This window comes from Equus asinus, chromosome 20, assembly GCF_041296235.1.
Source record: "Equus asinus isolate D_3611 breed Donkey chromosome 20, EquAss-T2T_v2, whole genome shotgun sequence".
In the NCBI taxonomy this organism is placed as follows: domain Eukaryota; kingdom Metazoa; phylum Chordata; class Mammalia; order Perissodactyla; family Equidae; genus Equus; species Equus asinus.
This window is the reverse complement of record NC_091809.1, coordinates 70,783,556-70,793,794: the sequence shown is the minus strand read 5'-3', so window position 1 is coordinate 70,793,794 and position 10,239 is coordinate 70,783,556. Positions and strand designations below refer to the sequence as shown.

The 10,239-nt window shown below is 36.7% G+C and overlaps 1 protein-coding gene across 9 annotated transcripts in view; it reads right to left on the bottom strand.

The window, feature by feature from the left end:
• Positions 1 to 1,639: 1,639 nt before the first annotated feature.
• The window catches only part of NOX4 (NADPH oxidase 4), a 151,982-nt gene continuing 143,382 nt past the window's right edge, over positions 1,640 to 10,239 (bottom strand). For all 9 annotated transcript variants that reach the window (XM_070490467.1, XM_070490472.1, XM_070490469.1 and 6 more), the window contains one exon: positions 1,640 to 9,643. In XM_070490467.1, the coding sequence (XP_070346568.1) occupies positions 9,523 to 9,643 (121 nt within the window). In that variant the 3' untranslated portion in view covers positions 1,640 to 9,522. The remainder of the gene's footprint in view (positions 9,644 to 10,239) is intronic.

Here is a 10,239-nt window from a genome sequence, read left to right as displayed (position 1 = left end):
CATCATCTTTGGAAGACCAAAATGTTTTTTTCCGCAAGTATCCCATTAGAGATTTCAAAATAAATAATTAACCACTTCTCACCACCATCATAAAAGAAATCCAAGGCAAATAGACAGCTATTTTAAAAACTCGAAGTCTGAATTTGTTTACTAATCAAAATCTCCCACCAAAGTCTTCTGTCAAAATAAACCTGAAACTTAATTTCAGAAATCACCTTGTCAAAATGCATGTAAGGTGATTTTTAAGTCTGTCACAATTAACAGTCATTCTAACTCAAAACGTATTTTTCACACAATACCTTGGGTCTATATCTGAAATGCAAAACCAAGTTTTGGATATGTGCTTCCATCTCCCAGTGGGTGACACATTTATCAGCAAGCTGACAACATGGCCTCTGCAACACAATCCACTTAAAAAGATTTCTTATAGATTTCATTGCCTAATAAAAAGTCTGACGAGAAACTTTTACTGTCAGACATTTTCATATTTTTGAGTTCTGGCAAACACATTTCTGACAGCAGGGTAATCAATGTGAACAAGGGAAAGCATTTTAGAGGACCTTTTAATCTTCAGAATTGAGATTTACATCAAAGTCTCCTTGATTTGTGCACCCCCAAAAACATTTTTTCCCAATTATCTTTTGTGTTCTTCCCACACTGGCTGCTGCTAATGAGTAATTTTACAACAGTAATGCTATTAAAGCATGCACTCATGACCCCATTGTGACACAAAGCAAATAATGCACATAGGGAATGCAAGCACATAACTGCTAATCTTACCTTTTAAATGCATCTGAACTTGACCTATTGAAATACCCATTACAGAATGCATGACAGCTTGGCAAAATACAAGAGGAAAGCAGATTCTTTGAAAATAAATCACTTGAAGAAGTGCAATGTGGTAGGAATTGATTGAGAACAATGCGGTACCACATAGCGAAGTAACCTGCTTCAACCCTACAAATAAGTCACCACTCCTAAAAGCTCTATAAATTAGAGCACTGTGACATCTGATTTGACCCATGAATGCCCTTTAGATTCGAGAAAACAATAAATAACAGTTTAATGGAAAGAACATACATTGAGAAATATGGAGAGTAGAATGTCTTTTACTCTGAAGCAAATATCTTCATCCTGCTGATGCAAGAAGGCTTCCCAATTTTGTGTACCTTCCTAGGCATATCTTCCGACGTAAAAGGGACCACAATCATCTATACTGAAGCATTTTTGTCATCCTGGCCACTATCAAATTATAGGTTCACAGGCAACACAGAAACACAAGATGGAATGAATTTTAGAGAAAATTCTGGTCTGCATTTTTCTGATGGGGAAATCATACAGCTAGTTTTCAGGGGGTGCTGAAACACAGGTCTCCAGGACACAACTTATGGAAAACTGCTCATATCTCACCTGTGTAAATGTCAGACAAACCTGTGAGCTACTCTATTACTATTCCTTATTTTGTGTAATGCACAGATTTCCAAAAAGAGAGATGTGATTTACTGGAAAAATAAAATCCTTTGAGCAGGAGTTCCTATATAAAGTAAGTTTATACAGCTGAGTTACGGTATACTCAATGTTTAGGTAAAATTGAAATCCTCAATGATCAAATGTAAAAACTCAACATTGAGACTTCATAATGAACATATTACATTTTATTAATTTTCTGTGCAGGAAAATAGATATAATTTTGACATCTTAAAATGGTACAAATAATTCAATGTTTTAATGGGTACAATTATGAGATTTGAGAATAATACCAAAAAACAAATCAACCCAAAAGAAAACCAAGATCCTAAAACCAGCATATTAAATTTAGAGATTCAAATTCTATAATTGCCAATTGCACACCCTGCTGAAATGAAAGTAACAAGAGTGTTGAGAAGCTTGTAATTAGACCAGTTTCAAAGTTTTTCAAAGTAACATTTCTCAAATATTACTTAATATCTTCACAATCATTTGTGAAGATATTCATTTGGTCTTTCATTAAGATAAAAACAACCCTAACCTGTTCTCAAAATCCTGCAGAAAATTCTTGATTATTACCATCAAAGGTGCACAATTAGTTTCCAATGAGAGGAATTTTAAGAATATTTGTCCAAACTTTATTTGTCTAGCTTTTAAACACCATGCCACGTTCCAAAACAATGAAAGTGTTCTAGAAACATACTATGACTTTACAACAATAAAATTACATATAAAAATAAATGCATTTTTTTCTAATTCTTTACAAGCATTGAATCTGAATTAGTGCTTCCTCTCCAGCATTGTAGAAACTCACACCTCCATTTAGCCAGACAAGAATCAAATGCCACACCTGGATTGCTGAGCATCTCACATTTTGATGGGAGCACTACGCTTCTTCCAATTGCAAACCTGTCACTGCTGAATGCTTATTATGACAGTAGGAAAGTGTCATTACACGTTATTGCAGAATGCCATTTTCATTCAGGCAATTTTTCTCCCAATCCACCATAAAAATACACAAACACATGCTCTCTCTCTCCTACACACACAACATGCACACATACACACATAATTTAAATACAAATATCTACAAAATAATGTGAGCTTTGATGAAAACACATAATGTGAAGTATCTTTGGTAAGAGAAAAAGATAAATTTATTTTATTTCCATCTAGGAAAAAAATAGCTATAATGCAGTGCTTTTTTTTTTTATAGAATTTTATCTAGCTCTAAGATATAGGCCTTGGTTTTAACTCAGTAGGGGTCTCATGAACACCTGCTTTTCCCTTCACCAAAACTTAAATAAGCAAGATAACTGACATCACCCTCCAGCAATTCCTAGATCGACTGCTATAGATCAATACAGCTATCTCTAGCCAAATTGGGACTGACCAAAATTAGTTAAGAGGAATTCAAAAGACGGTTCTATTGGACATAACAGGCAACTTTGTCTACGGGAATCTCAGCAGACAGACAGCTAGTAGTGCTGATTTGCTTGTGGGTACTTCTCTACTTGCCCAGAAAACAGGATTAAATACTCTTTCAGTTATAATGAACTGTGACTGACGGAAGCCTGTGTTTTTATTCACTCAGAACAATGTTTTATTTTTATTGTGTTATCAAAAACCTACGCAGGAAGATTTGCCCAGGAAATGTCTCTTTCTGCACAATTTCTTTCCTTCTCTCCCCCGCATTCTTGCCCCACTACATCCCTGGAAAAGGGATGTCGGCAGAGGTAGATATTATACCCATTTTTATGTACATGGTCTAATACTTTTCAAGGATAAAGGCTGCAAGTCACCTGGTTTCTAAAGTGGAATCCTGTTCACACTATACACTGGAGGTGGCTGGGTAGAATGATAATACTAGCACACTCTCAGAGTAGAACATAGCTACAGCCAATCATTCCTACTTTGTTTTTTTTGAGGAAGATTAGCCCTGAGCTAACATCTCCTGCAAATCGTCCTCTTTTTGCTGAGGCAGACTGGCCCTGAACTAACATCCATGCCCATCTTCCTCTATTTTATATGTGGGACGCCTACCACAGCATGGCTTGCCAAGCGGTGCCATGTCCGCACCTGGGATCCGAACAGGCGAACCCCAGGCCACCCGACACAGAACGTGCGCACTTAACCGCTGTGCCACCAGGCTGGCCCTATCATTCCCACTTTTTAAAGTGATTTCTATTATTCCCAACTCTGAATTTGAATCAAATTGTAATGAAAAGAGAAAATAAAGTTTCTTGCTAATGCCATTTGGTAACCAGATCATCATCATCTTTAAACAGGATAATTGCACCTGGCGGTACCCGTTATGTGGTTAATGATGCCAAGATGACTCAAGAGCTGGTGTTTCGCTGAACTGGACAGTCCCTGGGAGTTTGGAGAATAACTGTGCCACACATAGAATCTCAAAGTGAGGAGTGCAAGACAGGTCACGTTCCAACATATGTGTGGTAAGGTATTTGACATTCCTTTAGGGCTCAGCTGGAGAGGAAAACCTAGAAGAATTAACTGCTTTCTCCCCAGCCAATGTGTTGGCTGCCACATATTTTTTAGTAAGCAAGCAAGGCCCCCATCTTTGGCATTGTGGAGATTTCTCACCATTAAAATGAATCATATAGTCATCCTAAATTGATAACTAGATTCAAATGAATCTGCTGTTATAGGTGAAGAGATACACTGTTACGATGCAACAGAGAATGTCTGTTTCTGTGTCTGCATTGTTAAGATTTCATTCCCTGGGTGGAAGGATAAGAGCTGAGAAATACGACCTCGCAACGACAGAATTTTAATGTGTGGTGTATGCAGCTGAAGCAATGCATGGCAGCCTCCCCTTCTTTATTGCTATATATATCAGAGTATTTACATATTGCTGGTTCTCACCTAAATGTTGGGATTCTCTAGGTCAACCAGCAGTTCATCAAAGCTCTAATTCTTATAGAAGCCAGATATAATTTGGATCAATTTAAGGCTCTGCTAAAATTTTAGTGGCAATGACAATGTGAAAGGATCCCTGGAAACAAACCAAACATCCCATTCTTTTACCTTCTTCCAAACCACAGTAATAGCCAGTTTTGTAACACATTTAAGCATCTACTTAGTTATGAAAAGAAGGATTTCGTGCCCTGATGTGTTAAAGAACTTTGCTTTCCTTGACTCCCTTTTTTTTTCCTTCCTAGTTTTGCTCTGATGAGGCTTTTTTTTTTTTTTTTTTTTTTTGAGGAAGATCAGCCCTGAGCTAACATCTGCTGCCAATCCTCCTCCTTTTGCTGAGGAAGACTGGCCTGGCCCTGAGGTAACATCCGTGCCCATCTTCCTCTACTTTAGATGTGGGACGCCTGCCTCAGCATGGCCTGCCAAGCGGTGCCATGTCCACACTGGGGATCCGAACCGGTGAACCGCGGGCCGCCAATGGGGAACGTGCGCACTTAACTGCTGCGCCACCGGGCAGACCCAATCAATTCTTAAACTGTAGCTTAACACTCCGCATTAAGGTTACTGCTGATTTTGCTACAATGTAAAATAAAAGAAGAAATCTGTTTTTAGATTCTATAAACAAGAATATAAAAATTTTGGATGAGGAAATAAAAGTTCTGCATGTTCACTTCAAAAAATTTACTAGTCTTTGTTTTAAAGCAACATTGCTTAACTCTCTGCTAATTTTAAATAATTCACCCGGCCTTTCTTCTCTTCTCTCTTAATGGAGCTCTTTTTGCTAAGTATTGGCAATCTTCTGCTTCGTTTCTTTGGAAAACTTTGTCTAGCTAGCTTTTGCAACTCCATCCTTTGAGAATACTATAGAATGGAATAAAGAAGTTGGGGTAATGAAGGGGAGATTCAGACAGAAGCAAAGAGAGAGTTCTCATTGTTCTATGGTGGTTGGAGTAAATGCTCATTATGTTTGATTTCACTTATTTCCTGTCTCACTAGGTTACAAAAAGCTGACTCTTTTCTCCTGAACAAAAAGCACATTATGGTCATGGGAGTAGAGAACAATAGTCATTTTTTTTAACATCAACCTTTCCCTGGGTCGTTAGAAAGCTGGTGAAGTTATACCTTTTGTCTATAAACCTAAACTTAAAATGACAATATTAGCATTTCCTAGAAAATATACTATGATGTATTTCCCCAATACAGAGCTCTGGAGAACACAATCTCTTTAGCACAGTTATCTTATTTTAAAACTGATATCTGGAAATAGATTCTAACAGGCAAAGCATAAGACTAACAAATTTGGAATCAGAAGATATATAGGGAAGAAAGGTGTGATTTTCTGCTCTGAATCTGGAATTAACACTCACTACCTTATTTTCCACTCAGCACTAGAGTTTATAGGGAGATTCCGATTAGCAGGACTAGATGTGTCTTATTAAATGCCTATTTCCCGGGGAGGTGGGAAGAGCCTTTCAGCAGCAGAGATTACAAAAGCTGAGCTCTGATTTCGTCTCTGCAACGAACTCAGTGGATGACTTGGAGCAAATTACTATCTCCTTTCAGGCCTCAGTTGCCTCAACTGCAAAATAACAGTACTCCCAACTTCAGCACTTTTTTTTTTTTTTGAGGAAGATTAGCCCTGAGCTAGCATCTCCTGCCAATCCTCCTCTTTTTGCTGAGGAAGACTGGCCCTGAGCTAACATCCGTGTCCATCTTCCTCCACTTTATATGTGGGATGCCTACCACAGCATGGCTTGCCAAGCAGTGCCATGTCCAGACCCAGGATCCGAACCAGTGAACCCCAGGCAGCTGAAGTGGAACGTGTGAACTTAACCTCTGCGCCACCAGGCCAGCCCCCTAACTTCAGCATTTGATGCTTCTATAATATAACTGGATATGAGAGTGTCCTAGATAGCATAAGAAAAGAGACCTGTTTATCATGAGTAGCACTTAAATATATATCTCATTGGTTTGTTTAGAAAAATCACAGCTCAGCTGGGTTAATCATCCTTAAGGAAAAAAAGATTTTCTTAAAATTTTTTCTCTTTCATATAATGAACATTCTTCAGCACCAGCATTATCTATTGATGACAAGGGCCCATTTGCCTCTAACAAGTCTCTTTAGCAATCCCTTATAATTTAAAATCCATTTCCTGCTGTGAATGTTTCAAGTAAACACTGATTTGGGGGGTTATAAATAACATGGATATCTAGATTAAATCAATTCAGCTATGCTTTGTCTACATTGCTTCTATTTCTTTAAGTGCCTGTACTTAGCATAATCACCCAACTGGCATTTTAAGTCACTAAATGAAAAAACTATCAATCACTTCATTTTTAACCAAAAAAAAAAGCAAACTAAGCCCCAAATGTATATGTGGTGCGTGGGTATATGAATCTGAGTGTTTTATTATTATTGTTACACAAAATTGCCTTCTCTTGCATGAAGCAAGAGACAGAAGAAGATTAAAAACTGATGAAAGAGTCCATTAGATTCTTTGTTTTGGGGCATAGAAAGAGAATTTCCTTTCCTTTGTCCATAGAGTTAATTTCTTAGTGTAATCCTATAAAAAATTTGATAGTTTCTTCTAAAAAATAAAATCAAAGAAAAGAAAGGTATACAGGGCCAGCCCCATGACTGAGTGGTTGGGTTCATGCGGTCTGCTTCAGTGGCCCAGGGTTTTGCTGGTTCAGATCCTGGGAACGGACCTAGCACTGCTCATCAAGCCATGCTGAGATAGCATCCCACATAGCAGAGCCACAAAGACTACTAGGATTACAACTATGTAATGAGGGGCTTTGAGGGGAAGAAGAAGAAAAAAAGAAGATTGGCAACAGATGTTAGTTCAGGTGCCAACCTTAAAAAAAAAGAAAGGTACAGGTAGCAAGACCTATAGCGATGATTATTATGTTCAGAGGTTTATAAACTGGGGTCCTTGCTTTTGAAGATTGTTTGTGTCCCCCCCCAAATTGTATGTAACGCTTTATATATATATATATGTTGTGATATTCATTTTTAATCAAGTTCTCAAAAAGATACATCACCCAAAAAAGATGAATAACTATTGATCTGGTCCAAGTGAGAAATCTTAATTCTGGAGTGACAAGTCATTTGTCACAGTCACATCATTAGCCAGTGACACTGATGGCCCCAGAACTCAAAACCTCAAGGTTACTCATGCTAATGTGCACTCAAATAGATTATGTTTGTTACACTTATATCATCTCGTGAAGAAAATCTGGCTGCTTAATTTGTTGCAAAGTTCAAGTGAATTATAGAGATTTCAAGGATACCATTACAATTTTTTTATAAGGAGACCAATGATAAATATTCATTTGATTTCTGGAAGAGCTGGATAAAAAATAGAAATTTTAACATTTATTGACATTAAAATGACTCAGTATTGCACATCAAGCATGTACTAACTCAAGTTTCTTTTTGCAAGTTCTTTCTGTTATGTGTTCTTATGAAGGTATCTTTAGAATTCTTTTTAATTTACAAAGTGTTACAAGATGTACTGGTTATTAAATATGCCTTCGAAACTAAATCTGTAGCAATATTGCACTTTTTCCATATGTTATTCTAACTCACTTTCCTTCCAAGAAGGGAGAAGAATGAATTCCAAGGAGAGGAAGAAATATCTGTAAGTAATATGTGTATGGGCATTCAATGCTGAATGGTTTAACACAGTTGACTGCTATTGTGAATGAGAGCAAAAAGTGACAGTAGCATTATCATGTTATGTTACATCATGAAAAATTTTAACAAAGGCAAGACAAGCCATGCTGTTGATTTCAGCAATGCATCATATTTGATAGCAATTGATAGATGCCTAAAGAACAAATCAGTAAGTTGTAAAAATGCCTTAATTCTTAAGGTAGTAGATTTTTCCTCTAAGCCCAGATATAATCGCCAGGGAGCATAAACTCAAAGGATCACAGAGTGAGGTCTCAGCAGTGACTTCAAACTCAATAATTCCCTATCAAAACCCAGAATACCAGACAGTGCAACAATAATAATCTTGATTCTGAACTTAAATTCGAATGACTCATGAAATATTTCCTGTCGTGTAGAAAGTGAAAGACAGGTTTCGTGTTCAGGAATGTGACCATACTCTCAATATCTCCAGCATAAATCAAGGTGTGATTTATGAGATTCAAGAGAAAGAACTTCTATCTCAGTGACCACTTTGGTCTCAAAGTGCAAATTAAACAAATCCCCTTAAGAGCCTAAAAACTAAGAAAAACTATGCTGGGAAAAAAAGTAAATAAAAATAATAGAGCCTAAAATGCTGGAAAAGGAAAAAAGCTATTAGTCTATGTATCCCTTTATAATTTATAGTATTAACGTTTTCCTCATTACTATGCAATAGCAATAGATTAAATAAGTTGGGGATGAAAAGGACCGATTAAATCCTTGTGTCCAACATGTGCCAAAGGAGGGCAGATTTCCTTAGACAGAGGAAAAAAGAAGGAAAAATATAAAAATAGACGCTATATCAATGTCTGCACAAGGTTCATTCAGCATAAGGTTTACAGATATCAAGTAGAGGCATTAGCATCAGTAGTGAGGGAGATTAGATATTGACGTAAAGTACCCGTATCAATACAGAGTCTCATATTGTATTTTCAAACATCTAATAGATTTGCTTGGAGCTTTTCTAAATCAAAGCTACTCTGTTTATACTCACATAGAAAATGTAATCTGAGTTTCAATGAATTTTTAATTTCATTCAATCTTGCATTTGTTCAACCAAAAACAATTTAAAGAGGACCGAAGCTATCAGCCTCCCAGTGAGCAAGTGCAGCTCCTCACTAGGGAGTTCTTGAATCTGCCATAAAAATCAACGGTGTGCATCTAATAGCTTTCTTTTAATTCGAGCATTGAAAAGTGAATCATCACATCAAATATTCTTCAAAGCCGCTTTGGTTTCCAAATTAAACATGTAATGTGACCTGTCATCTGGCCACATTCTCTGCATTTCCATTTTAAATAATCATAAATAAGAAAATCTTGCTACTCTTTGGCAAGACACAGCTGTTTGATTCAGCCGAGTTTCAAAGTCTTATAAATTGCACTCATTCCTTCTTTAGAGTCCTGGTTCATCTCAAAGGTTTTCAGCTGAAAGATTCTTTATTGTATTCAAATCTTGTCCCATATGAGTTGTTTCGGTTACTCAGTTTATGAAGAGTCTTAGAAATTGAATTGGGTCCGCAGCAAAAAACACCGACTGTTTTCCTGGGAAAAGAGAGGGAGAAAATGGAAAATCAGGTGGAAAATTAGGCAGAATATGACAAGAAGTACGCTTTATGAGCATGTTTAAGTTGTTAGCAAAGTTAACTTCTTGCTTTGCATATTGAAAATAATTTTCCCATTATTCCCAAATGTAAGTGACCACCAGGAAAATATTTTATTTGCCTCATGCTTTTTATACTAGAAATCAGGATAATTCAAAGTATGTAACTATGAGCACATATTTGCTTACAATCAGAGAGTGAACAGTCTGACTTCGCCTTTTCATTACATGCCATTGTGAGGGCAGAAACCAGATCAAGAACAGCAATTAATGGATGCCCATCCACACTGGACAATGTCAATTCTTCTCCTATTAGATGCTTTACATACATTTTTTCTAAAGATCCCATGTATTTTCATTGGCAATGATGAATAAAAGAAGAGAAAGAAAAGCTATTATCAATTTGAAAGGATAATTTTAAGCAACTAATTTATGTCCACATTGAAACAAAAAGCATATTAATCTGAATACATTTTCTTTTTTATTTATGCACTGCAATAATTGTAACAAATGCCAAGCAGGTTTTATTACTCACTAA